Source organism: Panthera onca, chromosome C1 (genome assembly GCF_046562875.1).
Source record: "Panthera onca isolate mPanOnc1 chromosome C1, mPanOnc1 haplotype 2, whole genome shotgun sequence".
In the NCBI taxonomy this organism is placed as follows: domain Eukaryota; kingdom Metazoa; phylum Chordata; class Mammalia; order Carnivora; family Felidae; genus Panthera; species Panthera onca.
In genome coordinates, this window is record NC_138346.1 from 201717561 (window position 1) to 201735972 (window position 18412).

At 45.0% G+C, this 18412-nt stretch overlaps 1 protein-coding gene across 3 annotated transcripts in view; it reads right to left on the bottom strand.

Moving 5' to 3' along the window:
• Positions 1-15483, bottom strand: part of DHDDS (dehydrodolichyl diphosphate synthase subunit) — a 33829-nt gene extending 18346 nt beyond the window's left edge. For 2 of the 3 annotated variants that reach the window (XM_060624453.3, XM_060624451.3), the window contains exons 1-6: positions 15361-15483; positions 14750-14867; positions 12942-13058; positions 9977-10119; positions 6469-6585; positions 5452-5553 (exon numbers count right to left, since the gene is read on the bottom strand). In XM_060624453.3, the coding sequence (XP_060480436.1) occupies positions 5452-5553; positions 6469-6585; positions 9977-10119; positions 12942-13058; positions 14750-14812 (542 nt within the window). In that variant the 5' untranslated portion in view covers positions 14813-14867; positions 15361-15483. Of the gene's footprint in view, positions 1-5451; positions 5554-6468; positions 6586-9976; positions 10120-12941; positions 13059-14749; positions 14868-15340 lie in introns of all 3 variants that reach the window. The other variant, XM_060624452.3, reaches the window with a different exon arrangement.
• Between the last annotated feature and the right edge of the window lie 2929 nt (positions 15484-18412).

An 18412-nucleotide genomic window follows, 5' to 3' on the forward strand; every position in this document is an offset into this window, starting at 1 on the left:
GTCTAGCAAGTAAAAGTTCTTAGTGGGAAGATTCTTCCAGGAGCAGGGTGAAAAAGAGAGATCTGGGCAGAGTATGTAAAACAAGACTCTACACTTACCAGCAGTGTGCCTTTGGGTAAGTCATTTCATCTCTCAGAGAGAGTGCTGCAAATCAGAGGGAGCTTTTTTTTTTTTTTTTTTTTTTTTTGGTAACATCATATGGGAAACGATATTCACTTACGACTTGCAAAACGAAGGGCTCTAATTCAGATTTCCCTGATAATCTGATAGTCCTGTCTTAGCAGCATGGTCTTAATCCTCTAATTAAGAAATTTGAGACGCTGTATAATCCATGTAATTTCTCTACTCCCTTATCTTTGAAATGGGCAAATCTGTCCTACCTACTTATACGTTGTTTTAAGGGTCAAATGAAATGAAATACATTTTTTTAAAAAGTGATCTCTAGACCCAATGTGGGGCTCAAGCCCACGACCCTGAGTCACATGCTCAACTGACTGAGCTAGCCAGGTTCCCCGAGAAATCATCTCTATTAAATAAAGTAAAATACCAACTTTCACCTATAAAATTAGAGTAGTTCATATTAAAGAAAAAAAAAAAAAAGGCTTGAGAAGAATAAGGCGAAATGGACACATCCAGACCCAAATCTGGAAGAAGCCATCTACAATGCTGACAAGAGTTAAGTTTATAGATTTCGTTGGAGCCTTATTTGTAATAAGGAGAAATTAAAAACATCCTACATAACAAACAACTAGAATGATTAAGTAAATTAAAGCAAGATATATTCTGCGGCCATTAAAAATAACTTGAAAAATTACTGAAAACATGAGGCACGTGGGGCGCCTGGGTGGCTTAGTCAGTTAAGTGACCAGCTTAGGCTCAGGTCATGATCTCATGGCTTGTAGGTTCAAGCCCCGCGTCGAGTTCTGTGCTGACAGCTCAGAGCCTGGAGCCTCTTGGGATTCTGTGTCTCCCTCTCTCTCTGCCCCTCCCCTACTCATGCTCTATCCCTCTCTCTCAAAAATAAACATTAAAAAAACAAACAGGCATGGAAAAGGGCTCATATTACAACATCAAGTGAACACAGCATGATTCGGGTTGCAAAGTGTTCAGTGTGATTTCTTTGGTTATAAATACTTATGTCATTACTAGATTTGTGTTCTAAAAAGATGACTCTGGCTTAACCTCCAACCAGAGCTGATCACTACTTTTGTCAGCACCAGCTTGTGCCCTGTGCATCCATTACTGTGGTACACAGCACCGTGGATTACTCATTTGTGTACACGAACCACACTGTGGAGCTGCTTGAGGGCAAGCCCCTTGACACACGCATCTCTGTATTCTTGCTCTTCCAGCATAGGACCCTCTTGGGACAGAGACTCCATACGTGTTTGAATAAATGAATGAATGAATCACTGAAAACAGATCTCAGAAATAAACACATGTTGGTTTTCGGAATGTGAGGAGCTTATAGGCTAAAAAAGTTTTTGAGGGGCGCCTGGGTGGCTCTGTCAGTTAAGCCTCTGACTTCAGCTCAGGTCATGATCTCACAGCTGGGGAGTTTGAGCCCTGCGTCGGGCCCTGTGCTGACAGCTCAGAGCCTGGAGCCTGCTTTGGAGTCTGGGTCTTCCTCTCTCTCTGCCCCTCCTCAGCTTGTGCGCTTCCTCTCTCTCTCAATAATAAGTAAATAAACTTAAATCAAACAAATTTTTAAAAGTAAAGACTAAAAATAACTTTTTTTTTATGACGTACCTGCAAACACCCCAGAACCCCTCACAAGTAGTAGACATCGTCATAGTTTGATGGGAAAAACCAACTCCGTTGATTAAACTCACACACAAATACTTAAGCATACAGGAAGAGCTAGAAAGACATATTTAAAATCAAAGTATTGCCAGGAACATTGGGGTGGGATCCTGGAAGATCTAAATTTTCACCTTTATATATCCAGTAGTTTGCAAATCTCTGAACGTGTATGGCCTTTGTAAAAGTATGTGTGTACCGGGGCTCTGATTGGCCCAGTGTGAGTAGAACACCAAGCTTTCTAAGGTTGTAGCCTCCTTACCCTGGTGACCCTGCCCAGCCCATGCCATGTCTGCTTGACTAATCCCATGTAGGTAAGTTACTAAGCCATGCAGGGCAAAGAAAACAAATACGGGAAAACTTACGGGGCAAGAAGAAGAAGATAAAGGTCAGTGATTATAGCAATATGTTCTGAATATCAATACACTGAACTAGGAGGCAAGATCAGGTTCTAGTTCGGGGCGTGAACACATACAAATCTACTTGCTAAATAGCATTCTTTCTTTGCAGCGTAAACGTTTGTCTCTTTATTTATTTTTTAAGTTTATTTTGAGAGAGAGAGAGAGAGAGAGAGAGAGAGAGAGAGAGAGAGACTATGCAAGTGAGCAGGGGAGGGGAGGAGAGAGAAAATCCCAAGCAGGCTCTGCTCTGTCAGCACAAAGTTCAAAGTGGGGTTTGAACTCACGAACTATGAGATCATGACCTGAGCCAAAACCAAGAGTCGGATGCTTAACTGACTGAGTCACCCAGGTGCCCCAACATTTGTCTCTTTAAATGAAACATTCACTGTAAAACACAATAATACTGTGAACAACTATGAAATCACCCCACAAGTCAAGAATTAGAAAATTACAATGCACGTGCATCTACTCACACATCCTTCTTCTTCTTACAGATCTCATCTTCCTGCCTGCCCTCTGCCAACTTAACCAGCATTTTCATTTTTTTCCCCCCAACAGTTCATTTTCAATCCACGACCTAATTGACCTCTCTACAGGATTCGACCCCGTTGCTCCCACCAATGCTCCCACCCTCCCAACCTGCACCAACCAATTCCCTCTTCTCTTGGCTTCTGTAATACTGACTGCCTGGTTTTCTTCCTGCCTTTCTGGCGGCTCATCTTCTTTTCTCCTTAAGGCTCACTCTCCTCTACCCAGACAGCAGAGCTTAGAGTTTCTCGGAACTGCATTCTCAGCCCTCTCTCCTTCTCACTCTAGACTCTCCTCAATGTACTCATGTCCTCTTTGCTTCGGTTACCAACTGCTCACAGATGACCTCCACACTGATATGTCCAGTCCCCATCCCTCCTCACAACTGTCGATCTGAGAGCTATGTTCTACATCTACCATATATCCCAAATCACACTCCTGACCTTCCTCCTCATACTGGATCTGCCCTCAGGGGTCTGTGGCACAGGAAGGGCACCACTCTGCACTGTTCCAGAAGTCAAAAACCATGCAGTCACTCATAACACATCCTTTCCCCAGACCCGGTCCATTAAGGCCTCTCGATTTTATCTATAACACTTCATGCAGTCGATTCGACCTCTTCCTCCTCCTCCTCCACCACCCCCCCCATCCCCAGTTCCATTCCGGGTAATCTATACCCGAATTATTCTAACAGCCTTTCTGCAACTGACAAACTCCTCACATTACCTCTTCTGTCCCCAGTTACTGCTTTTCCTTCCTTCTTTCACGACTTATTTCCTTGGCAAAGCCTTTCCTACCAGGTCTATTCCTCTTGCTATAAATTCTTTTTGTACTATACGCCAATGCTCATATAGCATTTATCACCATTATAATTGTATATGAATGTGCAAAATAGATTATTGTCTGTTTCCTTTACCAGAGCTCCTTGAGAACAGGAAATATGTATTTTTATTCTTACCACTGTACTCCCTCTGTACAACAATGTGCTCGGCCTTTATGTGGCACTTTTAAAATGTCTGTTGAGTGAATAAATGACTGATTGAATGAATGAACTATGTGGCACAGAAAGACCGCCCAGCTGTTGGAAAGGAAAAGGATTTATAGAATAATGTTAAAATCTGTCTCCTTATGGAGCACCTGGGTGGCTCAGTCTATTAAGTGTCTGACTTGATTTTTGCTCAAGTCATGATCTCATGGGTTCGTGAGATCAAGCCCTGAGTCGGGCTCTGTGCTGACAGTGCAGATCCTGCTTGGGATTCTCTCTCTCCCTCTCTCTGCCCCTTCCCTGCTCTCTTGCACACATTCATTCTCTCTCTCTCTCTCTCTTGCTCAAAACAAACAAACATTTAAAAAAAAAAAACCAAGAGGGGCGCCTGGGTGGCTCAGTCGGTTAAGCGGCCGACTTCGGCTCAGGTCATGATCTCGCGGTCCGTGGGTTCGAGCCCTGCGTCGGGTTCTGTGCTGACCGCTCAGAGCCTGGAGGCTGTTTCGGATTCTGTGTCTCCCTCTCTCTCTGACCCTCCCCCATTCATGCTCTGTCTCTCTCTGTCTCAAAAATAAATAAACATTAAAAAAAAAAACAAAAAAAAAAACAAGAAACAGAAAAACACCAAAAAGCCCCCACAAAAACCCTATCTCCTTTTCTTCTAATTCTATTCTCCCTGAGCAACTTTTTGATTTTTAATTAAGTTTCCCAGGTAAATCAAATTATCCCCAAGAAGGGAATCCAGAAAATTCCTGGGTCCCAAGATCCCAGATGCTAGAGGTAAAGGACAAGAACTCTGGAATCAGACAGCATTAGAAAGGAGTCACCTCTGGCGCTGACCGGCAGACTAGCCGGGGGGATGGTCACTCTAATGCTCGGCTCAGTTTTCTCATCTATAAAATGGAGTAAAACACTCAAAGCTCTCACACAGGGGATTAATGACTGAATGAAATACAGCACATTACACACTGCCTGGGTTCTTTCTGCTGTTATTTTATTCTTGCTCTTATTAGTTTATTAATATTATTACCAAAAGTTACACTAATAATAACATGAGAGGGACCAAGTGGCTAGATGACTTCCAGCTCTAGAAAATTAGGATCTCACATGTTATTTATGAGGAACAATATTCTTTTCGAAAAATACCTGAGTCTTGCGTGAAACTGTAATATGAAGAGACCTAAGGACTATACCCCCCAACAAGCTGTGTTCCTGAAAAATCATTCTAGGAAAAACACTGCCAAAGGGCCAGGAGGATGTCTTTTTCTTCTTCTTCTTTTTTTTTTTTTCTAAAGATTTTATTTTTAAGTAATATCTACACCCATGTGGGGCTTGAACTCACAACCCTGAGATCAAGAGTCTCATGCTCTACGAAGTCAGCCAGCCAGGCGCCCCATGGAGGCCTATTTTTTTTTTTTTTTTTTTAATTCCAGTACAGTTAACACACAGTGTTATATTAGCTTCAGGTGTAAGAACATCATTTTTTAGTGAATGCCTCGGACATGCTATCCGTTATACCATTTTTCTGGGGCTTCTTAGTGTTTGGTGAACACAGAAATTCTGAAGTGAGCTATAACAAGCCAATCCTAAACTCTATGGGAGGGGTGGGGGGGCAGGTGAATCATGCCCCAAATCTGTCCACATGTATCCCCGATTTGACTCCTGGCCCAAGTACATGGCGCGGGAAGTACACGCCTGGTTTCCCTACCAGTTACCACGCTAAACAACTAAGGGTACCTGGGGTCCAGCAGGCCTTGCTCCACTCCCCAGGCCATCTCTCTCACAGCATTACTGATCTCATGACGGGACGTGTATGCAAAGCAGACATTGAGGAAACACCTGAGAAAGGAAGACGAGAATAATTTAGCAGAGGACAGGGACTAAGGACTGGAGTCACTGCTTGCAGGGCACCGCTTCCCTGCAAAAGCAAAAAATACCAAATGGCAATCATGGCTATCACTGAAAGGTGAGATGATGAATTGTGTTTTCCAAGTTTTCTTAGAATGACCATGTCATTAGTTTTGTAACAAGGTGAACACTAAATGACACATACGAGCCTCCCTCCTACTGCCAACCAGCTTTCAGAGGATGTAATCTACTGTGATATTAGCACAAGCAAAGTAGAATACGAGGCAAATCTCATGCAAACTAATCCACTGCCAAACACATATTATAAACCAAAGGCACACATAATGAAGTCTGGATTACTGAACTCTCTTCGCCTCTGCACCTGCGTGACCTCCCAATATCAACCTATTCATGGGTTAAAGGAGTGGAACAGGAAAAAAATTTCTTCAAGGATCTGTCTTCAGAGACAGAGATACATTGTAGACAAAGGTGGGGTATCAGGTCCTGGCAAGTCCGGGCCGGTCCTCAAGAACCCTGATCCAGAGCTCAAGGCCATATCCACAGCTCATCCACTCTATAGCCCTCATTTCTGCCCTGTCCTCTGACAAGTAAAATAATAATTATTATTATGTACATGTGCATATGTAAACATACATGTATATGTATATCTTGCGGGGGGATAGACACATGAAGGAAGAGAATGAAAAACTACATATGTGCACATGTAACATGGTATTAAGGACCATCTCTGGGCTGTGCTGCAGATGCAGGAAGTCTCTAAGCATCTCAAACCCCTCTTTGCCTCTTGTACCAAATGCACACCCAGAAAGACCCAGCACGTCTCTTTAAAGCTAGCAGGGAGTCCAAGATTGATACAGGTCCCTCAGAGGAAATCTGAACACTTACTTGTTGTAGTTCTTGGTGGCCTGTACCGCCTGTGCAATCAGCTCCTGGAGATCCAAGGGCAACAGATGCAGATCGCCCAGGACCCGGATGCATACCCCATGCTTCTGCAGTTTCTCCCTGGTCAGGAAAAGGAGGCGGGGTTGGAACAGAGAGCCTGTGGAGCTGGAAAACTGATGACACTCACCTCCCGGTTTCTAAGTGCTTTCCTGTGTGTGTCAAGCACTATTCTATGCAGTATTCTGTGCAGTATTTCACTGCATCCCCTCCACGACTCTGACAGGAGTTCGGCACATTCCCCATTCTCCAGCAGGAAACTGAGGCTCAGGCACGCTAGTCAGAGACTGCCCAAGGTCAAACGGCCATCAAGCGCGGTATCAGAAAGAACTGAGTCTGTCTGGGGTGTCCAGGTGTCTCAGTTGGTTAAGCGTCTGACTCCATTTCGGCTCAGGTCATAATCTCCCATTTTGCAAATCTGAGCCCCACGTCGGGCTCTGTGCTGACAGTGCGGAGCCTGCTTGGGAGTCTCTCTCTCCCCCCAGCCCCTCTCTCTCAAAACAAATATAAATAAACTTAAAAAAATAATTGGAAAAGAAACCCAGGTCTGTCTGATTTGAGAACCCGAACCCAAATTCTTTACCACACATTACACCGCTTCATGGGTCCTTGTGGGCAAGTTGCATTTTATGTACTTAGTCCCATTTTGACAGGAGAATAAACTCAAGGGGAGGAGTTGTATTATTCATTACTTCTGTACCTTCTGGTGAAATATGTTAATAACAGCAACATCTAACATTAAGTTTATGTTTACTAAGTGCCAGATGTTGGTCTAAGTGCTTCACACGCATCAACACATCCCACCCTTACCCCAACCTTTGAGGCAGAGACCACTATCATTCCCCTTTTATTGACGAGGAAACTGAGGCACAGGGAGGTTAGGTTATTTGCTCAACCCCAGACAGCTGGTGGGTGGAAAGCTGAATTTGAACCTAGGGAGTCTGGTTCCAGGGCCTGTCCTCTTCATCATGGCATTTCACTGCCTCCATACCGTAATTCCCAAACTCTGCACAGTGAGCATGAATTCAGTTACCCAACCAGCTTCCCTCACCTGGGGATGCTATGGAGAAACTCAATGACTAGCGTTTGGAAAATGGGAACTTAATAGCAAGAAGTATACTGTAAGGTGGGGTATCAGGCATGTCCTGGAGAACCCTGATCCAGAGTGCAAGGCCACACCTTAACAGCTTATCCACTCTATAACCCTCATCACTTTTCTTCGAGGGTGAAGCAAGATCTAACCACCTATTTTTGAGAATCCACTGAAGCGGCCACAGACAGGTGACTTGAGTGACATCTATAGGGAAGGAGAGGCAAAAGCCCTGGCAAGGAGCCAGGAGATCTGGGTTCCCAACCCGGTTCTGCCGTGAGCTTGCCGTGACCATGGGCAAGTCTTTCACCTCTGTTCATTCTAGGGTTGTTTCCCAACTGATGAAACTGAATTAGGTCAGTGGTTTTCCCAACCTTCTTTTCGCTAAGAGCTCTTTCTTCATAATAAGTGTTACTCAGAAGCCCAATATATACGACAAGTAAAATGCCAAACGGCACCCTGTGCCCTATTCCCTCTGGCTTCTTTGTATACCCACTGCTCAGAACTCTGAGATTCTGGGGCACATTGTTGGAAAGCCACTGTTAAAATCTCTTCTTGTTCTGTCCAGGACTTTAGAACCTAAGACTGTTTCCTCTACTGCTGAATGAAGACAGTGACCTCAGTAACTCCTCTACCTCCGTGTATTTTGATCTTTCAGGAACTGTAAGATTACTTCCTGTGTTTCGGACGTCAGCGTAGTAGACCACAGCTCAGCTCTGGAGTTGGAAAGATCTTGTCTGTCTTGGCTCCGCCTATCCAATAGCTGTGTGACCCAGCAGGCAAACCTAAGCTTCTCTGGTTTTTACTTTCCTCCTCGCTACAATTGGGATGATAATATTTGTCTCATAGGATAATGTGAATATGAAATGAGAATACATGTTAGGCTCAGGACCTGACACATAGTATAAGCACTTTAAAAAGGTGAAATTAGGGACACCTAATTCCGTGTGGCTCAGTAGGTTAAGCGTCCAACTTCGGCTCAGGTCATGATCTCACGATCCATGAGATCGAGCCCTACACCAGGCTCTGTGCTGCCAGCTCAGAGCCTGGAGTCCGCTTTGGATTCTGTGTCTCCCTCTCTCTCTGCCCCTCCCCTGCTCACTCTCTGTTCTCTCCCCCCTCAAAAATGAGTAAACTTAAAAAAAATTTTTTTAAAGGTGAAATTAGTGTGAATAACAGAAGAATCTGAACCACCCCAGCCCCTTGGGTGGGAACTCTGAGCCACACGGGCTCTGCTGGGGACCAGGAAGCAATGTCTCTGGCTGAATCTCATCATCCAATATGGACAGAGAAGCCCGCCACCCTCCCACCACCAGACCCAGACAGGGACAGAGATGACAAAACTGTTTAGGCCCAGCTCCACTGCTCCTCTAGGCTCTCTATTCTCTCTATTCTCTCCCTGGTCTTGGTATGGGAGGAGCTGGGCAGAAAAGGGCTGTTATGAAGATTCTGGGACAGTCCTGGCTGGAAAGGCTTCCATGCTTTCAAGCAGATAATCTCCATCAAACTTCTTCTCTGCCCCTGTCTGGCATTGCTCCCTAAGTAAGCTTAAACTTCATGACAGCTAAGAATTGTACTGACTCTTCCCGGTAAAGGCCTCTTAGACATCATCTGTCCCTTCCAAGAGAACATGCACAGCAATATAGTAACTTTTCAGGGATGACTACGTGGCAGAAAAGGACTTTTTCAATGTTTCTCTCATGCTACTCCCTGATCACGGTTTATCGGTCATGGGGTAGAAATCTGATGCAAGTGGGGTATTAATTAAGGGCTTTAGTTCATTCTGGGCTGCTGTCTTGAAGCAGAGAAAGGTGGAATGCAGAGAGAAGGAAGAGGCGCTATCTAATGGATTTCAATTCCTGGTTTCAGTTTTGCCTGAGGCTGGCTATACTCATCCTTGCATTCTGTGAAATACCTCTATATCCTCAGATAATTAAATGCCCCCTTTAAAAAAGGGGGTGGTGGTGGTGGTGGTGGAGAAAAACTAGCTTGCCATCAAAGAGACCTGACTGGGGTGCCTGGGTGGCTCAGTCAGTTAAGCGTCTGACTCTTTGTTTCAGCTTAGGTCTTGATCTTGTAGTTTGTGAGATCGAGCCCCACATCAGGCTCTGCATTGACAGCATGAAGATGTTTGGAGATTCTCTCTCCCTCTCTCTCTCTCTCTCTCTCTGCCTCTCCTCTACACACTCTTTCTCTCTCAAAATAAAATAAATGAACATAAAAAAAAAAGAGAGAGAGAGAGAGACCTGACTAACATTAAAAGGGTTTAGAGGTCCCTAAATAAGCCTCAGGTAAGAGCGTTGAGGGTCAGTGTGGGGCTGGAGGTGGTGTAAGAACACACTCCCCCATCCCATGGCATCTTACTGTTCTTCCATCAAGCGGCTGAACTTCTGCCGGGCCAGATCCATTAGCCCGTCTACCTCACTCTTGGAGCGTTTGAAGTTCTCAATGCTGAACGCGTAGACCGTCACCTCTAGGATGCCCAGGTTCAAACACCAGCGCAGAGTCTGAGAGGGAGAAGGCAAGGAGCTAGGATACAAGGAAGGGAAATAAGAGATGCCTCCGCCCCGACTCAGTGTTGGAGGTGAGAGGCAGACTCTTCTCCTCCCCAAACCAGGTAAAGCTAGGACAACACCAGTGTTTCTGTCAGAATAGCAAACCAAGTAAGTAGAAAGCCACCACTTGAGAATATGAAAAATGTGAACTTAGTGAGGAGTGCTATGCTGGTATTGTTGGTTTACTGGAAAGAACTCTTCACCGAGAGAGTTCTAGGTTCTAGTCTCAGACTCCACCATGCGCTTGCTATGTGACTGTAGGCAAATCATTTAACCTCTGTGGGCCTCAGTCTCCTTATCTGTAAAACAGGAGCACAGTCCATCCCTTGCAAGGTGGCTGAAGACCGATATAAAACACCAGGTTTTATTATTCTCGGCACAACTTCATTATTCCATTAGACTGAGAGGCTGATGAGTTCTAAGAATACAGGCAGCAAGTGCACAGCCGTGTAGCAGTGAAGTCTGCAAAGGGTTTTCGCATTCATTATTTCATTCGATTCTCCCAACAGCCCCTTGAGAATGTCATGACTGTTTTCATGCTTACTTTATAGATGAGAAAACCTGAGGCTCAGACAGTAGATGAAATGTGTCAGAAGGCCACAGCCCTAATATACGAGTCCGTTCTGTGAAGTTCTAGAACAGCAAGACCTCAACTCTAGTGACAGAAATCAGAACAGTGGTTGCCTGAAGAGGGGAAGAGGAAGTGGGACAGGGTTTGACTGGGAAGGGAGGGGCACAAGGGAACTTTCTGGAGAGGTGGAAATGTTCTGTCTTGACAGGGGTACAGATTAGACAGGTAAATGCAACTGTCAACCACACCCCCCCCCCCATTCTGTGCATTTCACCAGATGAAATTATACTTCAGTGAAAAGAGAAGTGAAACTCCTATGTGAAGCCAGGCCCCTGGGGCTGCTCTAATCCAGAGCCACTAAGGGCAGAGAGCGGACTAGAGCTGAGAACGGCAGTGTTGAAACAGGGAGCCTGTCTCCATAGGGGACACAGACATTCAATCAGAACTGAACTTGAAGAAGAAACAAAGCAGAAGAGCTGCCTTTCTAATCCCTTAACACACATACATGAAATTCGTTGCCACCTTGAGAAAATGACCTGTGAGAGCTTCACACCGGAACAGGCTCAGGCTCTACACACCTTACAGGGAAGCCACCCTTCGGCTGGCACATCTGGATCAGAACCTACCACTGACTGGAGTCAATATAGCTGTTAATAATCACAACTTCAACTTTTTGAGCGCTGCCTTTATGCTAAGTCCTGTGCTACGTGCTTTTCACTGTGCCATTTTGTTTATTCCTCACATCATCTCTGGAGGTAGAGATTACTGCTGTTCTCATTTTACTGACGAAGAAACTGAGGCAAAGGGAAGCTGTGTAACCTGCTGCAGGCCACAGCGCCCAGAAGCGGCAGAGCAAGGGTTACAATGAGTTCTGAGCGACTCCAGACCGTAAGCTCCTCGGCGCTAGGCAAATCTGCCTCTTACTTAGTCGCAAAAGAGAAGCTGGGGTCAGCAAACCAGAAGACCACCTCAGCGTGTTAGGGAGCCCCACAGCCACTCACTCAAGGCCAAAAAGATCAATGCTCTGGCATCAGGCCATGTTCTTGTGCTGGGAAGCTGAGGTCTATCCAGACCATATTTCCATTCTTCTTAAAGTCAGCTTCACAACAACAGACAATATTCCATTCTTCTTGTTAAATTTAACGTTTTCCAATTTACAACAGGTATTAAAACTGTAAAACGGGGCACGTGGGTGGCTCAGTCGGTTGAGCGACCGACTTCCGTTCAGGTCATGATCTCACAGTTCATGAGTTCAAGCTCCACATCGGGCTCGCTGCTGTCAGCACAGAGCCCATTTAGGATCCTCTCTCCCTCTCTCTCTCCCCTTCCCCTGCTGTGCTCGCTCAAAAACAAAAAACAAAAAACAAACATAACTGTAAAATGCCCATGACCTTTGCTTAGAGTGGTGACTCGGGCTGTCTGGCACTTTTCCTAGTGTAAGCACTAAAAGGCCTCAGGCAAATCAGGATAGGTATAGTCACCCTACCTTTGTTCCAGAAATGTCACTTCAAAAATTTATTCTAAAATTGAACTGTTTAAGGGGCGCCTGGGTGGCTATGTCAGTTAAGCATCTGACTCTTGGTTTTGGCTCAGGTCATGATCTCACGGTTCGTGAGTTCGAGCCCCGCATCGGGCTCTGTGCTGACAGCGTGGAGCCTGTTTGGGATTCTCTCTCTCTCCTTCTCTCTCTGTCAAAACAAGTAAGCTTAAAAAAAAATTATTAAAAAAAATGAACTGTTATAATGTCTGGTAATAGTGGAACAGCTAAACAACTTATGTCAGATCCTTATGATAAAATATTCCACAGGCATTAAAACATATAGGTAGAAAACCTATGTATATACACCTAGAAAAGGACTTGCCAAAATCTCGTGTAAAACAAGGTTACTGAAGATACATATGTCATTTTTATAAATGTTAAGTCACGTTAGAACATATTACAAGGACTGGGATGAGGCCCAGAAAACTATAAACTATTGATACACTAAGGTGTAAGGGAAGTCAATTTTGTTCTTGTTTCTAATATTTTGTGATGATTCACTCTGTAATTTGATTTCTGTTAATGCTGATATGAGACCCATAACAAGCAAGCAAGTGATAAAGAGCTATAAAAAAAATACTGTCAAACCACAGCAAACTCAGCACCTGATTTTCTAGCTACAGTCCAGTTCTCCATAGACCGTTCCCGGCCACCCACACTCACCTCAGCCAGCTTGTTGAAGCCCTGTGAGTGGCCTTCCTGCCGCTCTACTTGGCACTTCTTGGCGTAGCGACGGTTTCCATCCATTATAAAGGCAACGTGTTTCGGCACTGGGCCTGCCTGGGAAGTGAGAAGACAAATGATCGGCACAGAGAGCCACGAAACCCCAAGCTGATAGGCTTGAGTTCTATGATAAAAGCCCCCTGAGGAAGGGAACTGGATATTCTGTGCTTTGGCTCAATAAATGGGTATTAAGCACTTTTACTTATGCATGTATTTATTTATATGGAGCACTTACTATACGTCAAGTACTATGCTAGGCTTTTTATACTTCATCTAAGTTTTTTTGTTTTTTTTTTTTTCATATAAACCTATAAAGTAAATAGCAGTGTCTTCATTTCACAGGTGGGAAAAAAAAGTCTCAGAGAGGTCAAGTGACTTCCACAAGTCGCACAGCTAAGAAAAGGCAAAGTGGGAATTCACACGGAGGTCCGTATGCTTTTAGAACTCATTTTTAACCACATGCTCCTGACCACCACTTTGGTTTCGTGTCTCCACCTGGCAGGCACAGGAACGATATTGATGGCTGTGGTCCAGTGCAAGGGTATCCTCCACAGAAAAGAGGAATCCACTCGATCCAATCGCTGCCACACAGGAATGGGGGCCCAACGTCACTGATCTTCCAATTACATAAGAGAAGCCAAGCATCAGGACTTGTATCAAAATGTAAATGTCAAGAGCCATTTCAAAGCAAACAAAAAAGACATTTTGGGGGCCAACAAAACTTCTTATCTGGCGTATAGCAGCCTTTAGTTGTCTATCACAGCAAAAATTCACTCCTTAGCCTAATTTCACTGGCCTTAGGGCCTCTTCACTGACTGCTTCCTTTGCACCTCTCCAACAGTTTTGGCTTTTGTCCTCTACATGTAGAATTAAAAAAAAAAAAAATTTTTTTTTCCAGTCAAATCATGTAGTTTGTTCTTCCCAACAAGTGACTGCAGTAGTTCCCAAAAAGATACTTTCTACTTGCTTGCCTGCTTGAGATCACTTGGCATGTGTGTTTGAGTGTGTATGTGGGGGGGAGGGGAGCGGGGGGGGGGGGGGGGGGGGAGGCTTTGCTGACTCATAAATTCACTGCTACCCACTGCTTGACAGTCTGTGGTTGAAAGACAAAAATCAGGCTGGCTGGCTTAAATCTCAAACCTGTTATATGGACAAAATATAACATTGTTGCGATTCCTAGAGAAGAAGCAGAGGCAAGATTTGGGGAAGTAAGGGGGTGTAGAAACTGGAATGATCATAGTCCTCAAATGGCTGAAAACAGCCCCAGTAATAGCAGTAATTAAGAACTGCTAGACAGAGTGCTATTTTTGGTGTTATGTTTCCTTTCATCCAAAACAACTATATAAAGTCACAGGGTTAATACATGATACACTGGGACTTTTGGTCTGTTTGTCTGTCTCTAGAGCCCAAACTCTTACCCATCATTCTCTACTGCCACATCAAGGAAAGATTATTCTATCTACATCCAGAGAACAGTACAAGGAAAAATAGATCAAAGTTCCAAGTAACAAACTTCAAACTGTAAGGAAGACCTAACAGTCTATGATATTGGGAGGTCCTGGGGTTCTTGAAAGCATGAAAATTAGGACAATTACCTGCCAGAAACGTAGACCTGGAAGTTACCTTTCAATTCAGACTCTTCGGTTCCATTGCTAAATTCCACTTAACATCATGGATTACTACTCCATGTTAATAACAGGTTTTGACACAAGATTACCCAACTAACAGGCAGGCCAACTGGTGCTCACCTTTATGATGTTGGCACAGAACCGCTCCCAAAGTGACAACTCTCCTTCCTTGATCCATGACATAGCTCCTGCCCTGGCAGAGGATGAGCCCAGAACAAGAAGACACCAGCCCGGTAACCTTGGATAAACAAGAAAGAGAACAAATCACCAAAGCTTGCAAACAGCTTCAGATGACTGTGCAGAGTAGCCAGCATTAGGATCCAAAGACACTGGTCTAAGCCTATAACTCTTCACCACCCAGAGTTTATAGCGAATGAGACCTTTGGGGTAGAGGCCTTTCTCTAGTTCTGGCTTGGTGGACGTTGCTGCTATCCTCTTTTCCTTGGAAACTGCACCGACTTTTCTCGGACATCCAAGTCGCCTTCCTGCCACACCACAGTGCCTGCATCCTGATCCTTCCCCGCTTCTTCCTTCTCCATCCTCCCAGAGACCGTTTCTCATTCTGCGTTCCAACACACCAACCCCTTCAGGGGTTGCACCCGACACCTCCAACCTCAGAGGTCTCCCCATTATCATTCCCTCAATCATCTCCTCCACTAGCCCCTTTGTTTCTCCCACAGCCGCCCCCCACCCCCCGTCCCGCTCAGTCACCTCTCTCCTCTCTCGCTCACCGCTTAAACCCAGCACCTGCTCCACTCCACCCGGAACCTTCCGACTGCTCCAGTGGCTCGACACTTCCTCACGACGTGGCGCTGGAAGAATATGTCATCGCCGGGCGCTGGAACACGCCCCCTCCCGCCACCCAATGGGCGGCGTCGGGCCCTGCGCCTGCGGGCTTGGGGGAGGGGCGGTGCTAACGTTCCGGCCAAAAGTCGCACTCCCGGAGGCGGGGCAGGGAAGAGCTGCGCTCACGTGACCGAGTGGGGCGGGCGGGTTCCGGGCCACGTGCTTGGGGACCCGGCCGGGAAAGGCGGGGCTGAGATCGCCTCCGGGAGCGGGGAGGTCTGTATCTCTCCGCAGATAGGGAGGCCTCGGGCGGGCTCCCCTAAAGAGCGAGAATTCGGGGATCCCCATGCCGAAGCGCAAGGGCGTTACAGCCGCTGGTGGCAGTTTAGGACTGCTGAGGAATGAGTTTGGGCGGTGTCCCGCACGCTGGAAGGCCTAGAGACCTGGCCCAAGTCTTTCAAATCCTGTATTTACTGTTTGCAGTTTTGTTTAGTGGATTTTAATCATTTGGCAAATTCCTAGTTCTAGTCAGTTTCACAGACCCAATTACTATCAATCCATTTTGTGCTGATTTAAAGCACTCATATTTTAAGATTTTCAGATTCAGGACCTACCCAGAGCAACTCAAAATGGGGTTGAGGCCAGAAAGCTCTGCTCTAAGAACGACTAATAAAATAACTGAGAGGCCATCGATTAACCTTGATAGAAAAATCATAGGCATTAAGCTCCGTACCAAACCTTTAAGGAAAACTGTTGCAGGAATTTGAGCACTCACAAAAGGAACTGAGTTGTTTTCTGAAAATTAGAAAAGCAGGGAAAACAAAAACCCCAACTTTACAATTTCCAAAGAACCTTGTAGTTTCTCACTTTGTAATCTCATCCGAGGAACAAGGTAAGGAAGAGTTACTGCACTGGTAACTCCCAGTTCATCATGTGTCTGATGAAAGGGTTACTTTTAACACACATGATCAAAGAAAGCCCTAGAGATGAGTAACCCACCCATGAATAGTCTTAAGCTTTTCCATCCTTCCTGCTTTGCATCCTGGGAGTTAAGTTTCAGCCTAGCTGATTACTTCAGTTTTGCAGAAGACCATTTACTGAAGCCCTGTAATAGTTTGCTACTTTTAGCAGCTTCCATGGTCAGCTTTGACTTTTGGGCGTGAAATCTCTGGAGTGGATATGTAATTTCTTGGCCTTGTTCTGCTGTTTCTGTGCGCTTTGTGTAGTAAATGGCATGCCTCCAAGCAAGTTTTTTTCTTCTTAAATCCTTCCCTTGGGGGTGGGGGAACTAGATGTTTTAAAATACAATGTTCATTAGAAGGCTAGCACACTTGCACTCCAATAAAATGTTAACGTTTTTGTATAGCTAATCAGTGTTACTTCCTCTGGCCTCAATTTCCCTAGTTCCACATATTCCCCTCCCTGGGGTGCTACAGGGGGTTAATTAATTAAGATTTGTAAAAGGCTTTGAGGAGCAGGGGAGAAAGTATTAGGGTCTCATGCCCCAAGCCATGGCCCCATCCTTTCATCCCAGCCAGTGGCACAGGCAACCCCATTCTTATGCATGCCAAGCTCCTAATCCCCTCTTGAATGTGGCAGCTTCCAAGGAAAAGGACAAGAGGCCTTAACTAGAAACAAAAATCCACTGTAATGAGGTGCTAAGAGGACTGAATTTTCAGGATTCATTTCTAACAAAATGGCTGAACAGGAAACTTAATGGTTCTTCTGTGACTTCTGAGTCCCAATCCAAGAAGGTGGGAATTATGGAAGAAAAACACCCTAAATATCCAACAAGAGGACAGTTTCAGTACCAATAACTTTTTATTTATTCATTGGATTTTCCCAGGGTAAAAAGAGAAGGGAAAAGGGTCAGCATGTGTATTACAAAACAATAGCAAGTGGGGAAAGGAAGTACCCGGCACAGCAAAATCAACCACATAAACACCCCCCAGAGATGGAGTCACTAAAGCCCAAGGGGGCTCAGTCTCCTGCAGTTCAGAAATGAGGGGAAGGGATCAGGGAAAGAACAGATAGGTACAAGCTTTCCTACCCCAACCCACCCCCATAAGTTCAAGATTTCACACAAAGCTTTGGTTTCTAGCAGTAAACATGGAGTTACATTCGTTCGTCTCCTATTAAACAATCTTGTGGCCACTTTGACATAAGTTTCTTGCACCTGCATAAAAGTTCCTGAGTGACTTGGATTATACATTCATCTTCCCTTTCTTGGTCTCCAGACCCTATTTCTACATGGAAGGCCCCCCTCATTGCTTTTGCTTCTCTCTACCCTAAGATTAGTAGGGTTGATCCATTCAAATACAAGTGTATTGCTATGAATCACATCAAGGAATGGTCTTGACACAAGATATTAGGAACAAGGGATGGAGTGTTTATAGCTTTTTCAGGGTTTAAAGGTATATGTGGGAGGGGGGCTGTTTTGGGGAGGGGGATAGGGTAGGAGTCAAGTTTTTAGAATAGAAGATCTGGTCCAAAATAGGAAATAGGGGAAGGAAACACAAAAGAAAGGATGGTTCAAGACCACCACACTTTAAGAGGGGTCACCAAGCTATGTTCCAGATTCTCTTCCTGGTGCAGAACCTTTTGTCAAAGATGCTTTGGCTATTTTTCTCAATACAAAAAGAAGTTTGTAAACAATAAAACCCCAAAAGAACATGGAGAAGACCAACACTTTATATTTACACAAACCAGACCACCTAGCAATCACCCAATCAGCTATTCGTGAAGTCCTACAAAACCCAGACAAATACGATATAACTAGCAGTGGAGGGGGGGGGGGGAGCAGCGATTGGAGGAGACAAGAACCCAGGATCAGACACACATCACCCAATGCGTTCTATTGCATTTGCCCCGTTTCAACACAGTGAGGTAGGTTTGTGGTGATCTCACAGCATGTAAACGAAACCTTTTCTCCTTTAGCTACCACGACATTAATCACTGCTACAGCAGGGCAGGACACTGGCTCTGGGCACCACAACG